Raw genomic sequence first — 27815 nt, 5'->3', positions numbered from 1 at the left:
TGGTAACTATGGAGCCTCAACAGCGGGGTAAGGAGTAGCCTCCTCACTGTTGCTTTGCCTAGAACATCTTCTGGTGGAGGGAGATGCAGAATATTAAAGAGGCTGGCCAAAGGATGCTTTGCTATGACCGTACAGGGTGGGGTCCCCCAAGAACATACAAAGGTGCCCGGGAAAGAGCCAGGAGCATCTACTACACAACATGTTGCTCCTTTCTCTCCAATACCCTTTGCCCAGCCTTGACATGGAGGAGCCACCGTATAAAAGGAGGATCAGAAAAACAAACCACATGTTCCTTACCCCATTGTGGTCTGCAGGGAATCTTTCGCAGGTGCGGCTGCATGGAAGGAAGTTAGGTGCCCCGCTGAGCAGGCTACTGGCACTTCGGCTCCTTTCTCTTTGCTTTTCAGCTGCCACAAGGTGAACAGCCTTCCTCTACCAAGCAGCCTTCCCTTACCACAGGTCCCCAAACAATGGAGTCCCAAACAATAAAGCCCCCTTGTCACGTGATTCCCTAAGGCTTTTTGTTCCAATAATAGAAACGCTGTCCAGTGCCCAGAATCATGCCAGAGGGTGATGTTTGAACTGAGAGGGGATGTAAGGAGGAATCATCTTGGTGGACATCTTGGAGATGAACACACCACCTAAAGGGTACTAACATTGCCTATTTAAGGAGCAGAGAAAGCCAATGTGGCTTTTACCCAAATAAGAAGAGAGCTGAGCAGTCAGAGAGCCAACCAGGAATTGCTTGTTGGCCTTTGTAGGCCTAGGTGGACAGGTGAGGTTTTCAATATGAGTTATTAGCTATGGTAGGTCTTTGCATGGTGTTGGGTGTTGTAGGCTGGTGCTCTCTGCCTGACCACTCACTCTACCTCTTTGAGAAACATTAGGTTATACAAATGTACCCCGGCCAGTCACATTTGCCCAGGCCTTTAAGCTTTCCTGCCAGGGGCATGGGGGAGAATGATGAGTGAGGACAGGAGGGAGGGGTACTCAGGTGGGAGGCAGTTGGCTCTTGCACCCCTGTCTCGCTTGCAGTCAGCACAAGAGGCATACCTGGGATAAATCGGAGGCTTAAGCGATTCCTTTGGGGTAAACTACCCAGTAAGTGAGGAGGTGGCCAGGGGGTGGACTACGGGCCACTGGCAAGGAGGGATTGAATTTCACTCTCCCGTGGCACATGTTGTCTCCTTGAAAACCCTTCTCCAGGAGGCTCCACGTCTATGCCTCTTGTCCCTGTGAAAAGAAGGTGTCTCTACTAGCAGCCGCCATCGCCTCCCCAGACCCATTAAGATCAAGGAGCTAAGGCGGCCGGCCCCCCGGCGCTGGTTTTTACTGCAGGCGCGCTCATCTCCACTAGGGGGCGCGCGCCTCCAGGCCACCTTCGCGCGCTGGGCTTCCAGCTGCAGCCCAGGAAGGCCAGGGAGGTCAGCCCCAGTGCTGCCCCGCGCTCCCGGCGGCCAGGGCAAGAGGCGAGGGGACCCGGCGCTCGTTCTTCCGGGCCATGTCCCTGTCACTCGGGCCTCTATACCTTTACTGGCCTCCTCCGAACCTGGGAGGCTGACGAACGTCCTCCAATCCCAGTTCGTCTTGGAAGTTTGGGGAGGAAGATCCATCCATTCGGGACGGACGGGTGGGCAGGTGACGGGTGGCGCAGGTGTCTTTGTCCTGGCAGAAGGCAGTGGCACTGACAGCCTCCCCCCCCCTCCCACGCCAGGGTTAGCCCTGCGTCGCCCCCAGCTCCTCACGGGTTAATCCCCCTCGCTGCCCCGCCGCCCGCTTCCCGGTGCCAAAGTGGGTGTTGCTGGAATTCCTCGCTCGCTCTCCGGTAATGAGGGGGCCGAGCTGTCCCTCCGAGGAGGGGGCCTGGTGTGCGGATAAAAGCCACGAGGAAGCAGGGGGAGGTTTCCAAAAATAAACCCGTCCCGTCCCCCTTCGGACGGCTGCAGGGCTGGGGAGCCGGCGAGGGTGCCCGGCTGCGCGCGCCCGGCTGAGCGCACGGACTCGAGGTTCCCAGCGCAGCCCTCGCCCCGGGGAGACCCCGGCCCCCTAGACGAGAAGAAGCCGGCTACCCGTAGGGGCGGTCGGGAGAGCAGCCTGGGAACGATCGGGACACTCGATCGCGGTCCCCCCAGGTGCCCACCGCTCTCCAGCCGCCCCAGCATCATGAAGCCGCCGACCAGCGCCCGCTGCTCGGGGAGCGCCCTTCGGACCTCCCGGAGGATCTTCCTGCCCCTCACCCTGGCTCTCTTACTGGACATAGGTCATGCCCAAAGGGACCCCACGGGCATGGCGAGATCCGAGCCGGCGAACCGGCTGCGGCGCCCTGGGGGCAGCCACCCTGCCGCGAAGGTGTACAGTCTGTTCCGGGAGCCAGACCCACCCGTCGCGGGCCTGCCGCCCCCAGAACGGACGCAGCCGGGCTCGGGGAGCCCCCGGAGGCCCGCGGAGGCGGAGGCCCGGAGGCCGCCGCGCGCGCAGCAGCTGCGCAGGGGCCAGCCACCTGTGCACGCGCGGAGAAGCAGCGTCCTGGGCCCGCAGCAGCCCGCAGCCCGGGCCGGGGTCGCACCGGCCCTCCCGCGCCTCGGGACCCAGCCGCGGCCCGGGGCTGCTCCGCGAGCGCGGCTCACCGGGTGAGCACGAGATCACCAAGCCAGGGGAGAGCAGTGGCGGCGGGGCTGGGGCGCGCGCGCAGCCACTCGTGCAGAGATATGCGGGGAGAGGAGAGGGACTTGTCCATGTGTCCTCAGTAATGGGAAGAAACAGACCCGAGGCTCCCCAAGCCCGGAGAGCGTTTAAGGCGTCGATCCACCATCCTTACTCTTAGGGTCGAAGCTCACCGCGAACCCCGACGTTGAATCCTTTCTCCAGTAGCCTAGGCGGGCGCCCATGCCCCCGCCCCACCCATCCCCGCCCTCAGCACCTAACCAGGTCCTGCAGACACTGGCGGTGCGGTGGAGATCCGAGAGGCAGCGGGGTGGGGGGACCCGGCTTGAGGTCCAGGGAAGGTCGAGCCCCGGTAGGGCTGGTCACAAGGAAGGTGAAGGAGGGTGCTCCAGGGCACAATGACGGTTGTGTCCCCAGAAAGGGACCTGGTACCCAAGGCAGCGCCGAGACGAGGGTGGGAGCTGGGGCTTCAGTAGACCCTGGCCTGCAGAGCGGCGGAGGATGCAGGCGTAGGCATGGGCGCTTTGGGTAGGAAACCTGCCTTCTGTGTGACATGGGGAAACGGCTCCGTGGCTTGCTGGAGTAGCTAAGGTGCAGGGCTTTTGCATGACTTTGCAAAGCTAAAGCTTTCCTTCACCTCTCCGGGTGTGTGTGTGTGTGTGTGTGTGTGTGTGTGTGTGTGTGTGTGTGTGTGTGTGTGTGTGATCTGAGCACCACCTGCTGCTTACCGTATGGAGAGCTACCACAGGGTGTGGAGGCCCCTCCGCAACACCCCTCCCCCAAATCTGGGGTCAGCATCGCTGCAGGATGCTGGGCCTCCCCCTAGAATTACAAGTGTCTATGGAATGAAGGTACTGGATGACCTCCCCCCCCCCCCCCCTCCTCCCCAGTCCCAGTGCAGAGCTGAGCTGAATGCCGTGGGAAGGTCTGGGAAGGGCTTCTTGTCCTTGGGCCCCATTTACTAGTTGTTCTTAGTCCCTACGTAGCACGGACACTGGGACCCCCAGCTCTGCTTCTGAGGACCTCTTGCCTTTTGCCATTCTCACCCATGCTTTTCCTTGTCTGGAACATTCTATTTTTTTTTTTTTCCTGCAGGATTCACTCAGCTGTCTTCAGATCTTGACTCAGAGAAGCTTCTGACCCCTCCTGTCTCGTCTGCTTTCTTCCTTCAACCTGCTCTGTGTTTCTCCATGGCACTTAGTCCCTCTCACATATTACATTGCCATTCCTGTGTAGGTATTTGGGGTTTGGTTTCCTAGCCCAAACTAAAACGAATTCTACAACAGCAGGGCCCTTGTTTTGTTTCTGAGTTCCAGTGTCTTAGATCAATGTCTGTACAGAGTTTGTGTTCCCTTGGTCCTTGTTGAATGAGTGAATGAGCCCTCTGCTGCCCTCCCCACCCCCCAGGTGCAGCCTACAGCAGGCAGAGTGTAGACCAGGCACTGCCAGTGGCTTACACAGAACACCACTCAACAGATATTAATGGAGCACCTGCTGTCTCTCTGTTGTTTCCCTTCCCCAACCTGTGGGAGGGCATGCATGCTTCCTAAGAGCATGTGTACCAAGCAGGGGAAAGGCACAGACACCCAGGGGCCAAAGCATTGTTTCCACTTGGAGAGCAATTTGATTTGTTAAAATCAAGTTGGAGATATGAACAAATTTGTCCTGGTCATTGTACTTTCCGGTATCAGGAACTTCATATGAAGTGCAGAAGAATGGAACAGGGTAGCTGTGGAACTCAGAGGAGGGGAGGAACCTGGGATTCAGTGTGCAGCAGGTAAGGGAGTAGCTGGGAGATAGCTGAAGGTGAAGGTGGTAGGCAATCCCAGTGCTGCCCAAGGACAAAGGTTTTCACTGTTGGCACTGGCCCAAGAACTGAACTGTAGTCCTGGTATAGGGGAGCCAGGGGCCAGGGACGAACAGCCAGAGATGGAATTTGGTCTGATCATAGAGGAGGTTTTATTATACTGTAGACATTTAGCCTTGTGCATGTGTGTGGACAGGGATGGGAGTAAGAGCTGAGACGTGCACTGTCACACCTCATAAAGGAAAGTGTGATGGTCAGAGAGCATTGCCACCACAGAGAAGCTAGTAGATGTGCACAAGTATGTAAGTGAATGGGCTCTGTGCCACCCGTAGTCACCCACTATACCCACAGGTGCAGTCATCATACGAGCTGGGAGTTGGCTTATGCAAATTTGGCAAATAGTGAGTGGGTTTCTCTGGCACTCATTCAGCCACTTCACGGCTGCTAGTGGCATTCTTGTCCATTGACTTCTTCAACCCAGGTCCATGCCAGTTTATGGCATCTAGCCAAGCCAATCACTTTCTTTGGCTATTGGCTGGCGGGCTGCTCAAAGCCAAGGATCAAGTGCCACCTGCAGGTGAGACATTGAACTGCATCACTGCTAGCCGGAGATTTCTGACACCCCCCCGCTCAACAAGTTGTGAAAGATTTCCTATTTGCTGGACCTTGAGATAAAGCGGTGGTCAAGACAGTCTCTCTCTCTCTCTCTCTCTCTCTCTCTCTCTCTCTCTCTCTCTCTCTCTCTCTCTCTCTGTGGAATTTTCAATGTAATTGTACACAATGAATATTTTTTAAACTATATGCCGGGCCCAGTGCTAGGCATCTGGAGCACAGCAGTGACCTGTATAGATACCATCCTTGCACTCATGTAATTTGCAGTCTAGAAGAGACTTTATTAAACCACTGCTTCTCAGTCTCCAGTATGTCTTGAACCAGCCTCACAGCAAACAACCATCATAATATTTCCCTCTTACTCTGTTATTTTCTTTAACTTAATATATTGCTAAAATAACAGATTTTCATGTCTTATCTATTTTTGCACATACAAAGTTTTACAAGCATACAAAAAGGTATTGGAGGCAAGGGAACTCACAACCCAGCAAACCTTAATATTTTGATATGGTTTGCTTCCAATGTTTTTTGTTGAAATTTCTTCTATAAATTTGCTACCCTCTCTCCCTAGAGTGAACTGTCACTCTGATTTTAAGGAATTCCCATGCATGCTTTTATACTATTTCTCCAGATGCATCTATCCACAAAATACACAATGTTGCTTTGCATGTTTTAAGCTTAGATAAATGATACCATATTGTATTTTTCTTTTGCAATTTGGTATTTTTCCCTTCACCATTAGAGTTTTGAAATTTAACCACAAAATAGAATTAGCTCAAGTTTATTCATTTTAACTGTGGTTCCTTTCTCTAAATATACCCACAGTTTGTTTATTCATCCTCCTGTTTTTGGACATTCAGATGAATTACATTTTTTTGCCATTACAAACAGGCCTTGACTCATTGTTCTACATAAATTAAATTCATCATTAAAAGGAAACGTAACATCACTACCATCCATTGAAAGTAGTATTGCTTGTTTAAAAGAGAAGGTCGCTGTAGGAAAATTGAAAAGAAAACAAAATGATGTTCAGTCCTAATCAGACACCACTGGTTATCTTGCAGCTCATGCCCCTGTCATGTTCTTCATATGGTGAAGAAGGTGTGCTTTACAAGGAGGAGGTAACATCTGATTAGGGAGTCTGAGAGTATGCAGAGGATTTCACTGAATCAGAGAGGACAGGTTTTCCAGGAAGAGAGGAGGTAGCTTCAGAAAAGGTATCTAAGTGAGACCTCCATGGCAACCAGCTTGTATCCTTGAAGGAGATCGGCCTTCATTGCAGATGGTCACAGAGGCGAGGGAAAGGGGATGGGACAATTAGATTACACAGGCAGGTGGAGACCTACCTGGTTTCACAGGGGCCAACGGAGGGCTGTGGTAGGTTTCCAACACTTGTTCCAGGGAGCATAGCAGCTGTGCCAGGCTGATAGGCAGATATGGCCCCAACACTGATCCTTAGGCTAGTGTGTGCTGAGTGCATTGGGCTGGAGGATTGCATTCATGTGATCTCTGAGTGGTAAGAAAGCTGACTTCTGGGGGGATCTGAGCCCCAGCTTATCAGTCTCATCAGCTTACTTTGAATTCAGTAGAGTACCCACTGCATGGCTAGCTCCCCGCTGGGCCTTTACTCAAGATTTTCCTATTAGCCTAGGAGGCTCCTACTAAGTATCTGGGTATTGGGTATCTGAGTCTTTATTGAATGGTCTCCTAGCTCCAGTCTGGCCCCTTGCTGGCCGCCTTTGAGTCTGGCCAATCTTTCACTATGACCTTGATGCCCCTCAGGGCTCCACTATGGGCACGTAAGATGTAAGTGACTCTTCTAGAGTCACTGCAGAGCTGTCCTGTGGGCAGCTGGCTCACAGGATCCATGCCATGACCTTCCAAATGGATGGACGCTGTTCCCCTTGCACCAGAGTGCTCAGAAACCCTAGGGCTGAAGGGCAGCTCTTTCCCAGGGCCAGGTGACTTGGGCTCTGATGAGGAGGACAACTTCATGGAGCCAGTAAGCTGCTGAAGATCGTTGCCCAAGAGGCAGAGCTCTTAAATAGCAGTACATTTAGGGAGCTCCCTAGGAGGTAGCTCCCCACAACTTTAGGCCAAAGGGCCAGGAATGAGCCTCAGCCCTTTGAAACTACAGGAATTCAGTCTGAATTCTTTGTAAAGCTCCCAAAACCACACAAGCTTTGGGGTCCACTCAAATGTCAAACAGTCTCTTAAATGGGAGCAGATGCTCGCCAGGCTGGCTATAGAGATTGGAAGAATGGCCACTGCTCTGGCCTTGGGCCTTCACATCACTCCCTCCTATTCACCTCTGCTCTCTGTGAGCCTGGCCTGGGCCGGAGCCTCACCCCCGAATAAGGGACTCCACTGGATATTGTCCTGGCCCAGGAATTTGGGTCTGCAGGAAGAAAGCCAGAGCTGGGGAACCTGCTGGTACTGCTAGTGCTTGCCATGCATCTGAGGGCAAAATCTGAACAAATGGGTTGAGTACTGCATTCAAGACCAAAGGTCAGGGTGTCATGAAGTACCCTCAGAGCCAGCACCAGGAGAGTAGTTGGAGAAATGACTACCATTTCCATAAACTACATGGGAGGTGTACTTAAAGCTTTCCCCACATGAAAAGCATGGTCAAGAGGCTCAGCCATGTCTTCCAGCCCAATTTCCTGCCAGCTTACCACCCGGAGGTCCTTCTTAGGCCGAGACCTTAGCGCCCTGTGGACTCATTTGCCCCCTGAGCTCTCAGTCTAGTCAGAAACAGGCCTGCTGAATCCTGTGGCTTCTTTTTTTTTTTTTTTTTTTTTTGCCAGTCCTGGGCCTTGGACTCAGGGCCTGAGCACTGTCCCTGGCTTCTTTTTGCTCAAGGCTAGCACTCTGTCACTTGAGCCACAGCGCCACTTCTGGCTGTTTTCTATATATGTGGTGCTGGGGAATTGAACCCAGGGCTTCATGTATGCGAGGCAAGCACTCTTGCCACTAGGCCATATTCCCAGCCCCTCCTGTGGCTTCTTTTAGCACCCTTTTGTTGGCAAGTGGCACCTATGTGCATTCCAGAGACCACGTATGTACAACTTCCCAGCATCTGGGTGTGTGTATGTGTGAGAAGGGGCAGTGTAGAGTTGGAGCCTGGCTTAGAGTTGAGCCAACCCATGGCTGAATCCATCACCATTGTGCTGGGGCTGAAATCAGGGCCTGATGCATGTAAGCAAGGCTGCTAGTACCATGGAGCTACAATTCCTAGCCTACCAACCTGGCTTTGGTGAGTTCTGGGACTTGGATGCAATGTGGCTTTGGCAAGTGACCAAACCTCTCTGATCTTGTCATCCTTATAGTCACCGGCCTGTGCATCAGATATGAAACCTTCCTATCTGTTGTTTGTTCAATCATCAGAAACATCAGAGGCCCCATGAATAGTCCATTCCCCTGATCTGAGCATTCGTGTGCTGATCTTGTTTTGCTGATCTTGCAGGAGGAACGTCTGTGGGGGACAGTGCTGCCCAGGATGGACAACTGCAAACAGCACCAATCACTGTATCAAACGTAAGTGCCTCCTGCCCCATCCTTCCCGCACCCCTTTAAGGTGGTTCAGGCCGAAGGTTCCAGGACCTGGAGCAGCAGGCTCTTCTCCAGCCTGCAGCCTGTGGTCGCAGGGAGAGATGCGCACTGGAAGGGAGATTGTGATGCCTCCACCTGTAAATTTTCCTGTTCCCACCTGCTCTTCCACTGTGTCAGTGCTCAGGTTCCCTGTTCTCAGGGTTCCTTAGGCATTCATACCGGCTGGTGGTCAACAGAGCTCACCTGGCTCCTAAGCCTTTCCACCCACATCTGGGCCTTATTCACGCTGTGTGCTGAGGCAATCCATCACTGCCCTGACTCTAGGCCCAGGGGTCCATACTCAGATGAAACTCTGCTCCCATATCTGAACAGCCTTCCTTTGACTGCTTCGAAGCCTGATAGGGTGGCTTAAATGAGAGGAAAGAGAGGAATCTTCTTAGCTCTGTGAAAACCAAGGAGTGAAGCAGGAAGAGTCCTGACTCCCACACCCAATCTTCCACTAAGCCATGATCTTTGTGCTTGAGCCATCAAAAATCGTTTCAGAGGTAGGGATACCAGAGCCTCAAGGGAGGCACCCATGTCTAAGTTGTGGCAGAACTAAAGATTGAAATCAGATTACCCGACTCTCCCTTGTGACTCAAGGATGATCGGTTCTGCTGCTACTAGCTAACAGCTGTTATTACTATTCCCCATCGTGGAACTGGGCTGGCACAAGCACTGACAGAGGTAGACCTCTCAATAATCTGTGAAAGGTTGCCAGGTACCAGTGGCTCACACCTATAATCCTGGCTACTCAGGAGGCTGAGATCTGGAGATTGAAGCTTGAAGACAGCCTGGGCAGGGAAGTCCATGAGACTATTATCTCTAGTAAACTACCACCAAAAAAAAAAAAGCCAGAAGTGGAAATGTGGCTCAAGCTTTGAGCTCTTGCCTTGAGTGTAAAAAGCTCAGTGACAGTGCCCACGTCCTGAGTTTAAGCCCCAGGACTAGCACAGGAGGAGGAGGAGGAAAGAGATGGAGGAGAAAGTGAGCCTCAGAGCAGTGGTGATTTGTTCAAGGCCACACAGCTCATTAGAGGAGAAGCAGACAAAACCAGCTCTGAGCCAGTCTGGGCACATCTCTGGGCAGAGAAACTGGAGACGTGGGGTAGTCCAGTGGTTTTAAGCTATTCAGAAGAAGCTCTGGGATCTGGGGCAGGCACCGATATTTTTCAATGCATCATAGGTGATCAGAGGTGTGGCTGCGGAGCACTGAATTGAGGATTCCGCTCACACCTGCTGCTTTCATGGCTCCTCAGACATCTGTTTCTAATGCAGCAGGTGTGAGGGAAGCCCGGGATGATGTCTAGAAAGCTCCCAGGGCTGCTGGAGCTGGCAGGCTGTGGACTAGCCTTTGAGCCTCAGGGCTTTGGAGATGGTGGGGTTTGGAGTTGGGTGGGTGCTCTGTTTTGGGGGATTCAGCCATTGCGAAGAGGCATTGGCTGGTGGAGAGTGTTGCTGAATGATCTGAGGCTGGAGCAGGCAGCTTCCCAGGGAGTGGGCCTCTCCACAGCTGCCTGAGGCCCATGGAGTCCTCCAGGCCTAGAGGCTCTGTCTTCTAAATCACTCATGATTTTCAACACTAGAAACTCAAGGCTAGGTAAGCTTGTGGATGGTCACCGTCTCTGCTGTAAGATGCTGTTCCTGCCCCGTCCCCCTGCCATTCTTTCTCTGTCCTCCCATGCAGGCCCACCCTGACCAGGCTGGAGGCTGCAGCTCTACTGAGGGCATTGCTAGGGTAGTCAGCATTTCCTACTTGGGGTCGGCTTGTCCACAGAGGGGCTGGCTGCTAACTAGCCAGTCCCCTGGGCTGTTTGCTTGTTGCTATTTTGTGGCTTAATGAGCCTAATGAGAACCACGTGGGCAGTGGGGCGTTGGCCTTAGATAGCTGGATCCATGGTGGTGCAGAAGGTGGGGCTCTTGGCTCTACACTCTGACAGCTAGCGCTCACTGCTTCCCAAGGGGTTTTGTCTCTCCCTCTCCCTTCTCCACAGCTGCCTTCCTAGCTGGGAGGAGATTGTCATGTGGGGAATGTTCTAGCAATATCACACATGTGGTGGGGGGTGCCTAGGAGACTGGCAGGAGGTGAGAACATTCTCAGAGGGGTGTGTGCCCATCCCTCCACTCACAGGCCAGCATGTGATCTTGGGCCAGAATCATATGGAGACTCAGACTATCCTCTGAGCCCCCAGGTATTGGTGAGTCCCACCCAGCACCCAAGCACAGCAATGCCCAGCCCCCAGCCCTGGCCCCCTCTCTCCAACTCTCTTCTGGGAGCAATCCTGGGAGGCTGCTAGTTCCTCCCTGTCCCATCACTGGACTACAGGGAGCCACTGTGTCTGCAGGTGTCCAGCACTGTGTCCCTAGCTTCTTCTGCCACCTTGGCGGGGTCAGGAGCTGGACTATCCTCTTCTCTGATCTGGGCATCTGCCTTTCTTTCCACGGCCCTGCCAACACTGTCCTTTGTGATTTATGTGTTTATGTATCTGTCGATGCAGCTGACAGAAGCCTGCCCGGCCCGTTCAGCAGAGGGGAAGGACTGTAGGGTGTGGGGTGACATTGTCTTGTTTATAACTGCTGCTTTTGGAAAACTGTCCAGTCTTCTCAGACTGGCTCATCCCATCCCCACCCCAGCTGGGGAAAGGAGAATGTGAAGCCTCTGCGGCCTTATTTTATCATGGCCAAGAGGCATAGAGCTGCTGGGAGAGGGGTCAGAGAACCCCCACAAATGTGGAGAAGAGATTATCACCAGTCCCACATGCAGGAAGAGTCAAAGTTTAGCCTGTGCTTTGAATTCTAGTACTGAATACAGGGAGGTGTGTGTTTGAACTCAGCTCTGTATCTTTGGGTAAGTGACTGGTCCTCTTGTTAGCCTGGAGTCTCAGCCATAAAATATCCAGAGTTGTCTTTGAGGATTAATATAGCAACATTCTATAGCTCTTATTCTGTGAGGTACTATTCTAAGCCATTTATGTTGTTATTTTGTGTGTATACACACACATGCTTGCACACACACACACACACACACCTGTGTGCCAGTCCTGGGGCTTGAACTTAGGGCCTGGGCACTGTCCCTGAGCTATTTTGTTCAAGCCTGATGTTCTGCCAGTTGTACCTCACAACTCCATTTCCTTTCCTTCCCATGCTGACTTCAAACTAAGATCCTCAGCTGTCAGCCTTCTGAGCAGCTAGGATTATAAGCTTGAGTCGCCAGCACCAGGCATCTTACTCCTTTTTAATTCTCACGATGGTCCTAGAAACTAGATTTGCTTCCCCCCCCCGCCCCGCCCCATTTACAGAAGAGGTTTGCTATTTGTCCAAGCCATGCAGCTAGGGATCAGCCCTAGCCTGTGTATGAACTTGGTAGCTTAGTTCCAGAGTGCAAGACTTCACCTTCATGTTCTCGCTGGTAAATGAGCAACTGTGCACAGACAGTGTGGCCCCATGGTTACATTAAGCTGGAATTTTGATCCTTGATCTGGGAGCCTATGCCGCACTACCTGGGTTTAAATGCCAGCACCATCACTTGGTAGCTGTATGACTGTGAGGAAGTTGCTTAAAGGTTTCTGTGTCTCAGTGTCTTCTTCTGTAAACTGTCCAGTATTAGTTCCTGCCTCCCGGAGTTACAAGGAACAAATGAGGTTAGTTAGGTCAAATGTTTAGTTCAAACCTGGCATGTGGGATGTGCAGTCTACATGCGAGGCCTTGATTTTATGTCTCACTGCCATTGGCAAGCAGCACCCCAGGCACAAGGTAAAAAGGCTCAAGAAGAAGGGAGGGAAGACAGGGCCCATCCAAGGCTGAATTGACAGGTCCCTTTCTGCTGCTCAAGTTCTATCAGCCCGTCCAGAAACTCCCCATGAAGCTCAGAGGACCTAGGCCTTTTCTCCTGCTTTCCTGACCCAGAGCCTGTGCATATGTTGGATGTTGGAGCAGCATTCTCGCCGGTCCTCATCTCCATTTTCTAGTCCCTGAAACAACTTGTTAGCACCTCCGTCCCCATACTAACCCTGTAAGGACCCCATTCCAAAGGGTAAGACCAGAGAAAGCGAGTAGAGACCCCAGGTTTGGAGGCAGAATCCCTGGGCTATTAGCCATCAGTTACTAGCCCAGTAATCTTGAACACTATAAGCCTTAGCTTCCCCATATGTGGGTTTGAGCTGAAAATAGGCCCAGCATGTTTCATGTGCTCTTTACATGTTGGGCTTTGATGTGTGTGTGTGTGTGTGTGTGTGTGTGCGCGCGCGCGCCAGTCCTAGTGTTTGAACTCAGGGCTTGGGTGCTGTCCCTGAGCTTTTTTGCTGCTCAAGGCTGGTGCTTCATCACTTGAGTGACAGCTTCATTTCCAGCTTTTTGCTGGTTAATTGGATGGAGATAAGTCTCACCAACTTTCCAGTGCAGGCTGGCTTTTGAACCCTGATCCTCAGATCCCAGCCTCCTGAGTATCTAGGATTACAGACATGAGCTACTGGTGCCTGGGGGTGGGGACGATGTTTCACTGTCCCCCAGCAGTGATAGAATGAAGCAATTACATGAGGTGATGTTCTAAAGCAATTAGCCCAGAATCTTATTATGGTAAAGGCTGAGCAAACCTTGGGGACACTGGTGAGGGCAGGGCTGGGGTTTTCCTGTCCTTCACTGGCTTGTTAGAGGCTTGAGCCTATGGGTGGTCACGTCTGAAGGATCATCCCATGGGGCGCAGGAGTTGTCCGGGAGGATAGGAGGTGGCTAAGAGAATAACTACATGACCTCAGTGAAGACCCAGAAAACCAGAAGGACACAGTCTCACCAAGATACCATGCAGCATATGTATCCCCTTGAAGCTCTGGCCAATGGAATATGTAAGAAATGTCATTGGCCAGAGGCCTACTGAGGAAAAGTGCTGGGTCCAGGCATCTGTGGAGCACTCGACCCCTCCACACCCCTGTGCTCTACATGGATTTCTCCTGCTGCTTCTCCTCTGCCCACTACCGGGTGTCCTGGAACTTAGTCCTGGATCTTCCTTCCTTCCTTCCTTCCTTCCTTCCTTCCTTCCTTCCTTCCTTCCTTCCCCCTCCCTCCCTCCTTTCCTTCCTTCCTTTTCTTCCTTTCTCTCTTCCTTCCTTCCTATTTCTTTCTCTTCCTTTTCTTTCTTTCTCTCATTTTTCTTTTTCTCTTCCTTTCTTTCCCCTCTTTCTTTCTTTCTTTCTTTCTTTCTTACTTTATTTCTTATGAAATCCTGCTTTCTTACATGTGTAAATATTATCTTGGGTTCACTGAAGGCCAGCTTTACACATCTCTTCTTTTCAGTGACTCCTGCATCTCCTGCTTCTTTAATAACATTTGTTCTGGTGTTTCCCAGACAGTGTCGTCCCAAAGGGAACTGGTGATTTCCCTCCCTCTGACCAGCTCCCAGCCCAGGTCTTTCCTACTTGATGCAATGGCACCCTCAGACACGTGGGGGCATCCAGGACACCTTCGTGTCACTCAGGCCTAAGCACTCATCCCTGCCAAGTCCTGTTTGTGGTATGGACCTGTCTGTGCCCTGCTGCCTCTGTTATCCTGGATGCTTGCAGTAGCTTGTTGACTGTTCTTGCTGTCATCCCTCAAAGTATCATGCTTGCTCTGCAGGGGGATCCCAGCCTGGACTCGCAGCCCTCATTTTTGCTCACTAAGCCCAGCCTGGGTTCTTGGAATGTGCCACTTCTAGTCTATGGCATGTGCGGTTCTCTCCTTGTCCACTTTCCCCATCTCTGTATGTGGCTGGCCATTTGTCATCTTTCTAGGCACTGTTTGCTGTGCCCCTCACCAATCCATTTACAGCCACCCCCACACCAGCATTGTTATTCTAGATCCCAGCCCTTGGACTCTCACCTCATAGCCTAATTTCTGTTCTTCTGCTTCTTTATTTGTTTAATAATGATCCCTCTAACTCAATGGGAGGTTCCATAAATAAAGGACAATGCCTACTTGATTACAATCTTGGCAAGTACTGCCTGCATCATCTTTTCCTGGAGGAGGACACAAGGCTCCCAGAGGGGAGGAGGGTGGCCTTCAGTCACACAGAGTTCAGACACGGCCTGTGGTGGCAAGGCCACACTCCTCTCCATGCTTCTTCCTGGCCGTGGTTGAGTAGTAAAGTGTTGGAATGATGGGCCTGTCCCCTTATCCTGGAGTTTGTGTCTGGAGCTAGTGCAGTAGCAGTAGGTAGCTCTATGAGAATCACACAGTCATCTTCAGTACCCTGGGAGCTATATCCCAGGAAATGGCTCCGGCCTGCCCATCCCTGATGACAGTCATCCCAGGTTCTCTCATCTCCAGAGGTCTCCCTGGAGAAGCCTCCAGAACCTTGCCTCCTCCCAGCCAAGTCCTCAAGGCCCAGAGGATGGGTGTGCCCAAAGGTCCCCCTCCTGGGGCCTCCTGGAGCCAGTGGGAACCCGGGCTGCTCTCTGCCCCAGCCCCTGGCCCTCAGCCCCCAGCTGGCCCAGCATTGCTGCATTTGCTAATGCAATTAGCAGGGCGGTCCAGGCTGAGAGGCTAGGGCCAAGGTCTGACTCACACCTCCCCTTCCTCCCCTCAGGCCGCCAAACGGTAGAGGCCCACTTGGCCTGCCAGACAGCGTCTGCAGAGAGCTTGGAGGGGCCAACAATGGCATCTTTCTCTCATTAAAGGCTTTTATGTGAACACAACTGCTATTTTGGAGCCCGGCGTTTGGCCAGCCTCGGAGCCCCAGTGATATTTCCAACAGGTCAAAGCAGCGGCCCAGTACAGCTGTGGTGGGAGCAGGGAGAGGCCTCGAGGCCCTGAGACCTCTCTGGCCTGGGGCTCAGGCCCTAGATGGGGCCCTAAGGGGAACAGAACCTAGACTGGGCTTATGTATAGAAAAGATGAATCTCCACTGGGTTTTGACAGTGTGGGCCTGCCAGGATTCCTTAGCCTCTGAGGTCTCTGATGTTAAGATTCCTTTCCTGTGGAAACTAAAGGTCAAGGTTGTGAAGTAACAGCTAGAGCCATGGACGAAGACCCCACTCAGAAAATCCCTCAGGCCAACTAATGTGGAGTTTCAGGTGAGGGCCCCATGGAAGAGCTGAGGCGAGGCTCATGGATGTGTGGAAAACATTAGGTCAGCCAAGGCTTCTGGGTGACAGGTAGACGAGGGAGGTTTTCCCCGGGGTGTAGATTTTATTTTAGGAAAGGCAGAGGATTAACCTACAGAGCAGCTGGACTTCCAGTTGGGGAGACAGAGCTCAGTTTGGTCTGGAGTTGATTGAGGTGCAGCTCCCTGACAAGAGGGGGTGGTGTTGGAAGCCTTGGAGGTAGTGAAGCTTTGGGGTTCCACCTGAAGTCAGTGTCTCATCTTACAGGTCATAGATGAAGGCCCTGCAGTGTGTCTCTAGGAACACCCTGGTTCTCTGAAGACTTTCCCTGGCGGGAAAATGGACCTAGCTGAGATGTTCAGAAGCCATCTTGCTAATGTTGGCTTGTTATTTTAAAGCTTTGCAGTGTTGTAGAATTTTCTGTGATGATGGAAATGTTCTGTATCTTGCTGTCTAATGAGCACTTAACATGTAGCTTTTAGGACTGGAGAACTGAGTTGGGGGTTTTATTCCATTTTTAATGAGTTGACATTTAAATAGCCACCTACAGCTTGTGGCTGCGGTGTGAGACAGTGTTGGGCAGGGCAGCATTCGTCAGTACAGTGCATGCCCACACCAAGCATCTCTGTGGACACAGGAATGATCAACTCCCTTTTACGCATGGGCGTACTGCCGCTTGGGTGGGCATCTCATGAGATGAGCCATGTCCAAGGCCACACTGCTTGGGTGGGGCTGAGCTGAGTCCTCCAGCCCATGTCCTACTTGTTACTAGTAGCTGATCAGCAGAGGCTCTGAACAGATGGCAATGGCAGCTTATACTGTGGGCAGGTTCTAGAATCTCCCCCCACATCTATTCGAGGTTTGATCTCTTCCACAAAGAAGGGGTTTTGTGTGGAAAATTTGAGCAAACCTCTGACTACTTTGGAGCAGACTAAAGGAGAGGGGGCACAGCCAGAAAGGTGGAGGTGCTAGAAGAACAATGTCTTCTATTCCATGATTTCAAAGTCATTTTTAGAGGTTTTTTTTTTTTCTTTCTTTCTCCCCTTCTTTGGGGCAAGGTGCTAACTCCACAGAGTTAAACTCTCCACAAAACCAGTGTTCAGTGAAGGAGCAAGTGCAAGAGGAGGCAGAAAAGATAGGATTCTGCAAGACCTCAATTATCATTGTCTAAAGACATCCAATTGTCCTCAGATGCAGAGGGGCTGGTGAGTTCCTTCTAGAGATCCTCAGCCTCTTGACAGCTCAGCACTGTGACTGTGTCATGCCCCCAACTTCTCAGTAATAACCAACCGAAGAAGATTCCTTAGAGCCATACTAGGCTCACACTGGGACATTTTTTTTCAAGTATAAGCCAGGTACCAGTGGCTGAAGCCTGTAATCCTAGCTACCTTGTGGTTCAAAGCCAGCCTAGGCAGGAAAGACTGGGAGACTCTAATCTCCAATTAACCATCAAAAAACTGAAAATGGAGTTGTGGCTCAAGTAAGGACAGAGCCCAACCCCTGCGTCCTAGTACAACACACACACACACACAGACACACACACATACACACACACACATGCATAAGGCAGGATCTTTACTCTTTTAAGAAAAACCCAAAGTAGAGGCAGGGATATGAAGCTCCAGGGGTGAAACAGGAATACTTCTTGGCCTATTATGGTTGGGGAGGCGGTGTCTTGTATTAAAATCCTATAGCACTGTATGGAATGTTTGTCCTTGTGGGGCCTTCAGCATTTCTTTCTATGTTCTAAGTGCTCAGCCATGGGCTAATTTCCTTTTGATACTTAGGTTTCTTTGTGCTTGTTTGCTTTGCCTAGTCCTCCTTTAAGCAAGAGGGCACACAATTGTTCTTTTCTCTCTCTTCCAGAGTGTCTCTGGCTTTCATGTACCAGTAAAATAGCCAGCGATTTCTTAAGTACCAATTACATTGGCCAGCTTTCCATTTTTCCAAGTGTGGATATTAGAGGAAGGGGAAAAAAAGCCAAAACAGCTACCATGTGCCATCACCTTCCATTTAAAAGAACATTCACACCCCCACACACTTTAAATGGGAAAAATAGCATTACAAAAGATACTGTATTGATTTTCTTGTTTTTTTTTGTTGTTTGTTGGTTGGTCATGAGGCTTGAACTTGGAGCCTGGGTGCTGTCCTTTAAGCTCTTTTGCTCAAGGATAGCACTCTGCCACTTTGAGCCATAGTATCACTTCCAGTTTCCTGATGGATATGAATCTCTGAAAATAAGAGTCTCTTTGACTTTCCTACCTGAGCTGGTTTTGAACCACAATCCTCAGATCTCAGCCTCTGAGTAGCTAGGATTACAGGTATGAGTCATCAGTACCAGGCTTGATTTTATTATGTTATGGGAAAGCAATAAAAATGGTCAATATGCTCCTTAAGCAGTTGGAGCCACAATTGTGGACCATTTGGGGGCACCCTTGGGGGAGAGTTGAGAGAGGACTAGGGTTTATGCCCTAGTTTCATAATGTGTACATACTTGGCTCAGAACAAAATGCTTAAGCCCCATGGTGAAGAAATCAGGTGGCCTGCATCTTGCTGAGACCTGTGAAAACCAACCAAGACCAATGTACGGAAACTGGAGTGAGCTGGTTCACAATCTCTGAAACTCTCAAGCCTGGAAAACCTGCCTCTGCAAATGGGGCCTTGCTGCCCTCCCCCAAATGGCTGAGACTGAAGGGTTACCTTCCTAAGTGTTTTTCTATCACATATCTGGCTGGTTTGGAGGTCTTTAAAACTTTTATTTATTATGATAGTATACCTATAGATAAAATACTATTTCTGACTGGGAGTGGTGAGTCATGCCTGTAATTCCAACTACTCAGGAAATAAGGAGCAGAAGGATCTTGGTTCAAGGCCATCAGGAGCTAAAAAAGTTAGTGACACCCCCCCCCATGTCAGACAATAAGCTGGGCATGGTGGTATGTACCTGTAATCCCAGCTACATGAGAAGCATAGGTAACAGAATCTCTAACTGAGGACAGCCCTGAAATATAACTAATGCATAAAAAGGGTTGGATGTATGGCTCAAATGGAGTGTGCCTGCCTAGCAAGTGCAAGGGCCTGAGTTCAAACCCCAGGACCACCAAACACTAAAATTCTTTTACAACACTATTGGTATCATTTGCTCCCTAACCATTTGCTATGAGCTGGTAGTGGTAGCAACCAAGTTCTCAGTAATAATTCCCTGTGAGGCAAGGGCCTTCCACTTGTAAGGGGACACAGCCCAGGGAAGAGCTCCTTCATGTGAGGCCTGCTCTGTGTTCCCTACCCCTCATCTGACTAGAAGTCTCTCACTGACATCAGCACAAGGCATGCGCGACAGGATGAGAACTGAGTGGTTCAAAGCGAAGCTCAGGGGGACTCAGCTGGCAGGAATTTGAGCTTCTAGAAAAGTGAAAAACCTTATGAAGGTTCAAGGCAAGGATGAGCCTTCCTAGGGGCTTAGGTAGGGAGGGTGGAGACTAGACTGTTTTTAAAGGCTGTGGACACAGACATTGTTTCGTCAACCCCGGGTGCTTCATGTCCTTCCTCTCGCCACTCTGGGCTTTGGGGCTCTGCTGGCAGTGAGGGTGGGCACCATATGGGAACCACTTACCTTTCCTGGCACCTCCCTTCCCCAAAAGAAAACCCAGACTGAGACCTGCCTTGCGCACTGACTTCCTTAGTGTTCCTGGCCCTGAGTTGGCTACTGTGCTGGCTTCTGCTGACCGTGCCTCTGGTGGCCATGACAAGAGTATACATAGAAGGTGGTCAGATGGTGGCATTCTGCTTTGGCAGATGGAAGAGTAGCCCTGGGGGCCTTTGGTGTTAGTCTATGGAGTGGAACCCCGAAGGCACCGAGTTTCTGAGAAGTAGATGACATGGACAAGATAGAATTGGGGGGGATTTATCCAGACCAGCCTTTAGCTGGGTTCTTTAGTACTTCTCTCAGAAAGGAGAATTTAGACCATAAAATCTGGGTATGTGATCTGGGTAGAGGGGCCTAATGGTTTTCATGACTGCCCTTGGAATAATGGAGTTCGCAAGGTCTTACCTGTTGGCTTTCACTTCCTTGATAATCTTGGATGGTCTTGCTTACTCCCTGTTCTTCCGCCAGCCCCTGGCTTCTGTGGGTCTCTTGCATCTTCCCCAGCAGCCTACTTCCTGCCAGCCTCCAGGGCTTTGCACTGGCCTAGCCCTCTGCCTGGCAGTCCCTGCCTCCATCTGCCCTCTGCACCTCCCTTATCTTCCTATTTCACTGACTCCTCCATTGGGATGGTCTGGAACTGGGTCACCCTGCTTAGTTGTCTTACTGACAGTCTATGGTCGTCGTCATCATTGTCGTCATTATCTTCTTCACCTCATCATCGTCATCATCTTTAGGTAGTTGTATAAAGGAGTTGGCAGGTAACAAAGCAGTTTATGAATAAATCTTGATCAATATCACCCCTTTTAACATTCTCTTCCATCTCTCCCACCTCTTCCTCTCCCTTCTTAACTTTGTAAGATATACGTTGTATCCTTGTCTGCATTCTCCTCTTCTTCTCCTCCTCATTCATCTCCCCCATTCCCCTGGACTCCATCCCGTCCCTTTTGAGTACCTGCTACCTAGAGTTTTATTTTGCTGAACTTTTATTTTGGCTTAGGAATTATTCTAGTTGAGATGTTCCTTGAGCCTCCTGTATTTCAGTTACTACATTTGCATATACTTTCATACTACCCAACATATTTACTTATGAGTTTATAAGTTAAATCAGCTTCCACATATAAGATAACACATGCATTCTTTGTCAGACTATTTGTTTCTTGCTTCCTGTTGCCCCCCGCCTCACTCAAGTGCAGGTCTCATGTAAGTGAGGACTTCATCCTCAGTGCCAGGCCCTTAGTAGGGCTCGATGATGATTTGTTGAGTGTGTGAATGACATGGTGGATGAGATGTTGGGTTTAGAAGGCCCAGTAGGAGTGCGGCCATCCTGACACACATTCCTCAGGGAGTTCTGGGAGGAGCCACAGGGCCCTGCCATTCTGATACAGATCTCTTGGCAGTGAGGGTTCTTGGCTGCTGGCCATTGAATATGGCTCTAGAATTGCCAAGGTAATGAAGGGCAGTGAAGAGGGGAGGTGGTAACCTAGAGGGTTGGTGGCTGTCCAGTTTCAGCTCCAGCTGTCTGTCTGCAGGTTGGACCAGGACAGGAGATAGGGGTGAGGGGTTGGAGAGGTTGGGTGGGGTGGGGGAGGTCCAATCATTTCAGCCCTGAGGCAGGAACTCCACCTTGCTGAGGGGTAGGAAGATGAGAAAACTGTCATGTTGAAGATGTCTGGAGACACCCTTAGAGTCCCCTATCTCATTCTAGCCCTTACGAGTCATGAGTAAACTGAGGCTCAGTGAGGCCAACGTCACACAGCTCATAAAGTCCTGTCAAAGAAGGAATAGTCCAACAATTCAAACCTGACTTTCAGGTTTGGGGCCAAAGTTCAACTCTTTCTCCTAAATGACCTTTATTTCTTTCCTATTTATTGAGGATCTACTTGTGATCACCTCTGTTTTAAGCTCTGGGGTCATCTGAACATAACTGCTTGAATCTAACTGATGGTTCTGGTGAGAGTCCACACCAGCCATTCAGCCTTTGATTCATCCAAAAATCAAAGCCAAACTCATCCTGGAGGCTTGAGGGGGTCAGGAAAGAGAAATGGGCCTAGGAGCTTTCTGAGGTCGGGAGCTGGGCTTCCTGTGTGAGGGACTCAGCCACAGCACCCCAGTTCTCTCTCCTCCTGGCAGGAGGGGACTTCCTGTCACCAGTCCTTCCCTGTCACCACTCCCTCCCTGTCTCCTCAGCCGTGTGCCAGCCGCCCTGCCAGAATCGGGGCTCCTGTAGCAGGCCTCAGCTCTGCATCTGCCGCTCTGGCTTCCGGGGCCTCCGCTGCGAGGAGATCATTCCTGATGAGGAGTTTGACCCCCAGAATTCCAGGCTGGCACCCCGACGCTCAGCAGAGGGGGTATCCAATCTACGCAGGAGCAGCCCCACTAGAGACAGCCTCGTAGACAGAGCACCACGGCTACCGCCACAGCTGCCACCAGCCCGGTAAGTCTCCTCAGCCGGTCCTCAGAGTCCAGGATGGTCTCTCTGTCCGGAGAGGAACTGTGTGGGAATGGCTGCTGTTGTCTTCCTGTCCCAGCTCCCCACTTTCCACTCCTTTCTCTGTCCTTCAGGTCGGAGGATGGGGGGGGCAGTGTAATGGAGTGAAGCCTGGCCCCTACAATGCCAGGGAGAAAGCTGAGGAGGCATGGGCCCTGCCGCAGAGAGTCTTGCTTCTAGTCCTGGCTTTGCATCTTCCTTAGGTGACCCTGGAACCCCGTTTCTCTGATTCCTCTTCACTAAGTCCGGGACAATTCTAATACCTTCATCATGGATTTGTGAGGATGAAATAAGTTAATATAAGTAAAATAGAGCCAGTTTTGAAGGGTACTACTTCTAATTCTAATGACTCAGGAGGTGGTTCAAGATCATGAGGCCACCCCCCTCTCTTCAATGGATAAAAAAAGCTGGGCATGGTGGTACACACCTGTCATCCCAGCTACCCAGGAATAGGGGGATCACTGTGCAGGCTGGGGTAAAAAGCATGAGCCTGTTTGAAAAATAGCTAAAAGCAGAAAGGATTGGGTACGTGGCTCAAGCAGGAGAGCTATCTGCCTAGAAAGAATGAGGTCCTGAGTTCAAACTCCAGAAGTGAAGGGAAAAAAAGTGTTGAGTGGTACCCTGGTACATGTTTGGTGTTACTGTTCCTCCTCCTCCTCCTCCTCCTCCTTGTCCTCCTCCTCCTCCTCCTCCTCCTCCTCCTCCTCCTCCTCCTCCTCCTCCTCCTCTTCTTCCTCCTCTTCCTCCTCCTCCTCCACCTCCTCTTCCCCCTTCCCCCATTTCCTGCATTCTCTGGATGTTGGAAGGGCTCCTCTACCAGAAGCAGCCCCTTTTAGACACCTACAACCCACTACCCAAGAGGGGAAGCAAAGGCACCTGTAGGGAACAAGAGGAGAATAAACATGGTCAAGGAGAATGACACAGACAGCAGTGCCGAGCTTGCTTGCCAGCCAATTTGGCTGGACTTTTTTTTTCTAGCTCAGGACAGGAAATCTAAAATTTTTTAAGCTGGTCCCTTTCTAGGGGGCTGTGTTTTGCTTTTGGTTTTTTAAGGTTGGTTTTTCCACTTGCTTCTACTTAGGAAGTTCTTTCTGAAATGCTGCGACCTTGTCTTGCTGAACTAAGGGGAAAAAGGATTTGCCCCCTCAGAGCCAAGAGAGCCAGGGAGGAGGCTGATCTGGAGGTCACGTCCCCAGCAGGACAGGCCAAGAAGACCTGCTGAGTTGCAGGGACAGAATGGAAAGGATTTGCTCTCTGAAAGCCTTTCGAAAGGGTTGGAGCAGGCAGACCAGGGTTGTAGTAAAGTGAAATTCCAGGGCTCTGAGCACCCCAAGCAGGCTGAAAGGGTAGATAGACTCAGGTCAAAGCTTAGGGAGCTCCAAGGTCAAAGCCAGAAAAACCAAACTCTCTAACCAGGACCTGTCTGGTACAGAAACAGGGACAGAGCCAAAGGACAACACAGAGGACCTAGGATTTGCTGTAAACTAGTGGGAATGGCCTACTCCTTATTCTGGTCCCCGATAGACAGGCCTGGTATGAAGGCACCTGGAGGCATATGAGAGCTGCCAGCCCAGAAGCCAACAGAGACAGATGGGCACAAACTTCTTTCCAGATGGCATTTCTCCCTACAGGTCTCTGTTTGGCTTGTGGAATTCATTCATGTGTAATGCATTGACCCTTGGCGAGTCTCTCTGCTCTGGCACCTGAGCCAGAGCCATTTAACACCTTGGCCTCATCTTCCAGCCCACTTGGGCCATGCTCTCACTTCTTTTGCTTCAGTTATTTTATCAACTAGGGTTTCATGCTTTTGCTGAGGGTCAATCTCAGATGGAGATCCTCCGTCCATCTCCTGAGTAGCTGAGATTAGAGGTGTGTGCTACCACATCCTGCCCTTCCTGCAGCACTTTCTATCAGCCTGAGTCCTGGATTGTGCCTAGATTGGGTTGGACCATCCCCTCAGAGGCAGTGACTGTCCAATGTCTCCCACAGTGCTTGGCTTGTAGAAAATTCTTAACCAATATTTAGTCTCTGGGGCTTGCTGCAAACTTCAGAGTTCGCCTAATAAAAGGGACTCACCTAGCATTGAACCTCATCTGCTCCTGATGCTGTGGGCATCGCCGCTGAGTGCCACTGAGAGGGCAGAAAGCTAGTCTTCGCTGGTGCCTAGGCGGCACTCTGCACTCTCCTCCCTTCCATTTCTCACTCTGTCTTGGGTTGGGCTGTTCAGTCTCTCTCTGGACCAAGAGCCGAGACAGTTCTGCTAGCTCATGAATGTGTCTTGGCACTGCACACAGTGCCAAGCACACTGGAGGCACTCAATCAATACAAATTGGATATGTAAGGGAGTGACTATGTAAATGAGTCTGAGCGCGTGCCTTCGGGTTGAGTATTATCCTAAGTGTAAGAGGTACTGAAGAGCCAAAGTCCTGGGTGAGGTCTCTGGTCCACAGCAGGGCATCCTCCTACACTTTCATAGGCTTCTTAGCCAGGGACTACCGTGATTTCTTAATGAGCTGCGGCCTCCAGGCTAGCCCTAGCCCTCCCTGCCCTCAGGCCTCTGTGCCATGAAATCTGGGAAAGTCCGAGCTTGTCCTGCTGTCGGCCACTGTCGGTGCAGCTGTGTTTTGCTTCCAGAGGCCAAATCTCGAATGCCTGGTGGTGTCAGACATTTCCTGTGAGCCTGGCCAGGTTTCCCAGGCAGCGGCTGGCCTCTCTCCTGATGGCAACTTGGACAGGCCCTGGGTGTCCAGACAGAGGAGTGACAGGATGCAGAGGACAGTGTAGGTGAATATGCCTAGTGAAGTGAGGCATTCTAGGGTTGGTGATGGCCACAGGCCACTCCAGAAGCGCACTAGGCAGAAGGCAGGAGATAGGTCCCAGAGGCAGATGGCAGGGAGAGGCCAGCAGGGTGACAGGCAGCAGGCAGGATGCTGACAAAGGCCAGATGTGCATTGATACTGTCCAGCTGCAACCTGGGCTGACTGAAGGAGGGAATGGAGACTCCCTCTAAGCCCCAAGCCTAGACTTCTTCCCTAGCGGGGGAGTAACAGCTAGCAGCCGGCCTAGGGCCTTGAGTGGTGGAGCTGATTATAAGAATCATGGTTCCATACAAGAATCTGTAGGCTCTGGAAAACCGGTTTAGATCAGTAGGTTCCACCATGTGAGTCTCCTGGGAACTTGTCAACATGCAGCTTCTGATTGGGCAGCTCTGAGCCTCTTTCACGCGGCCCCAGGTGATGCTAATACTGGTGGTCCCTGGGCCACCTTTTTATTACCAAGAGTCAGAGCCTGGAGTTTGAATTCAGATAACCCTTGGTTTCAGTTTTGAATTTACTGTTCACCAATTGTGTGACATTAGGCATACATCCTAATCTCTCTGAGCCAAGAGCCTCCACCAGATAGAATTACAGCAAGGATGAAATGAGATAATGTGAGTAGCACACTCAGGATCCAAGTTCGTGTTCTATACCTGTTATCCATCAGAGGACAGCTTTCTGCCATGAAGACTTGGGTGGATGGAAAGCAGTAGCAAAGAGCTGACAGGGGAAGCCTGCCTGCCTGTGTGTGTATGTGTGTGTGTGTGTGCATGTTCTCATGCAGACCTGTTTTGGGGAGAATTTAGAACCCCAGCCCCAGCCCCAGCTGCTGGGAGGTGTGACTAGCCAATGCAGTAATAACACCAGTGGTAGCCCTTTAGGTGACTTGGGCTATTATATTAGGATCACTGTCACCAGCCCAATGAGTGTTCAGGAGTCAGCGTTGGTGGTATAGTGGTGAGCATAGCTGCCTTCCAATGAGTGTTCAGGGGAGGTATCAAGGATGAGAGGGACTTCGACTGGGTTTGCTCTTTCTTCTGCTTGACCTGAGGCCCTAGAGACTGAGTCTGGAGCTACCCTAAGTAGGCATCAGAGGCCTTGAGAACGCTGCTAAGCAGGGGTGCAAAGCAGGGGTAGGGAGTATCTAGGGCATTACAGCCCCCTGGTGGTGGAGCACCAGAAATAGCTGGCATTAGCCTTTAGTTTTTTTTTTTCTTTTTCCTTTTTTGTGCAGGTCCTAGGGCTTGAACTCAGGGCCTAGGCGCTGTCTTGAGCTTCTTTTGCTTGAGGCTATCACTCTACCACTTGAGCCACAGCACCACTTTCTGATAGTTTAATTGGAGATAAGCATCTCATGGACTTTCCTTTCCTGGGTTGACATTGAACCGTTGAACTGTGTTCCTCACATCTCAGTCTCCTGAGTAGGTAGGATTATAGGCGTGAGCCATGGTGCCTAGCTTCAATCTCTTCTTTACAGGGTCTCTTCCTTCTCTAGATCTTTGCTTTGCACACCCTGCATCTCAATGCATCCACTATATTCCTTCTTTGCGGCTGTTAGAATGAATGACCACAATTCTAGCAGGTTCAGGCAACACGTATTTATTAGCATCCATGTATACAGGTCAGACATCTGGCATGGGCCTCAGCCAGCTAAACTCAAGACATCCGCTGGCCATGTTTCTGGAGGCTCTCAGGGAGAACTCACCCATGCTGATTCAGGTTGTCAGCAGACTGAAGTTCCTTGCAGTTGTACAACTGAGGTTCATGCTTTCTGGCTGGTTCCCTTGAGGGCTGTGCCTGCCTAGCATCTAGAAGCCACCTCAGCCCTTGGTGTGTGGCCACTTGCCTCCACTTTCAATGAAGTCACAACAGCAAGTGTGCTTTTCCTGAGTGAATCTCTTCTCTGCCTCAGTGGTTTCTCTTTCACTCAGTATCGCTCTTATTCATTTACACTTCAGGGGCCCACTTGGAGCAGCCAGGACTATCTTCTTAATTCCATCTCCCTTAGGATGGAATTTCCTTTTTGCCATTTAGTGTAACATATTCAGAGGTGGAACGCCAAGAAAAGAAGATCCGTGGGGTCCACCACCCTCACCCCTACTGCCAACTCTTGCTAGGATCTTCTGTCTGAAGTGTAATAGCTCTTTCTTAGTGAGAGCTTGTGAAATGTGAGCCTACATGATCCTTGGCCCTACATGGTCCCTAAGTCCTTTCTGACATTCCCAACATCAACCCTCACCATTTGCTAGCCGTCTTCACCTTTATTCTGCCACACTGGCCAATGAATTTCCCCTAAACCTGCCAGGCATACTCCCACCTCAGTACCTTTGCACTTGCTATTCTCTTTTGCTGGAACACTGACATCATTTCCTAGAGCTTCCATAGTAAAGTTCTACTAGTAGGTGACTTAAAACAGCAGATACATATTATCTCTCAGTTCTGAAAACTAGAAGTTCAAAAATCAAGGTACTGGTGGGGTTGGAGACTCTGTAGGAGAATCTGTTCTGTGCCTTTTGTTAACATGAATGGTTCCCAACCATCCTTGTCATATCTTGGTTTGTAGTACCGTCATCACACAGCCCCCTTCCCTATGTGTATGTGTCTGTCAACTATTCATGTAAGGACTGAAAGTTGTTGAATTTAGAATCTTCCCTAGTCCAGTATGGCCTCATCTAGACCTAACTAAGTATATCTACCCGAACTGTATTTCCAAATAAGGTCACATTTGTGCGTCCAGGAGTTAGGACTTGGACATCGCCTTTTGTGGAGGAAACAATTCAACCCTCCTCAAAATATTCTACAATGGCTGGCTTTCTCCCTTCTTCCCCATGGGTAGGATCCTCTCCATCCATCTGAAACCACACCTCAGTTACCACTCCCTGTTACCAGCCTGCTCTTTTTCTCTAGGACATCTTAATGTCCTAGTTATTTTATTTCTTTGATTTCCTGGTTTTCTGACCCTGGTAAATGGCCAGGCCAAGGTGAAATATGGTTTTATCTGTTTGTTGATGGTCTCCAGTACCCTGATCCCCACTCAGCCCAGAGAGGAACCTGGTAAACACACTGTGGGCTCTGTCTGTACATCATTTCCAAGCACCTTGTAACCCAGAACAATG

The 27815-nt window shown here is 50.8% G+C and overlaps 1 protein-coding gene across 3 annotated transcripts in view; it reads left to right on the top strand.

Annotated features, from left to right (window-relative positions):
* Positions 1–1888: 1888 nt before the first annotated feature.
* Ltbp2 (latent transforming growth factor beta binding protein 2) overlaps positions 1889–27815 on the top strand; it is a 95705-nt gene continuing 69778 nt past the window's right edge. For 2 of the 3 annotated variants that reach the window (XM_048362121.1, XM_048362120.1), the window contains exons 1-3: positions 2029–2630; positions 8550–8620; positions 21583–21829. In XM_048362121.1, coding sequence (XP_048218078.1) covers positions 2164–2630; positions 8550–8620; positions 21583–21829 — 785 coding nt within the window. In that variant the 5' untranslated portion in view covers positions 2029–2163. Of the gene's footprint in view, positions 2631–8549; positions 8621–21582; positions 21830–27815 lie in introns of all 3 variants that reach the window. The other variant, XM_048362122.1, reaches the window with a different exon arrangement.

Source organism: Perognathus longimembris, chromosome 14 (assembly GCF_023159225.1).
Source record: "Perognathus longimembris pacificus isolate PPM17 chromosome 14, ASM2315922v1, whole genome shotgun sequence".
Classification (NCBI taxonomy): Eukaryota; Metazoa; Chordata; class Mammalia; order Rodentia; family Heteromyidae; genus Perognathus; species Perognathus longimembris.
This window is presented reverse-complemented; position numbering and strand designations above follow the sequence as displayed.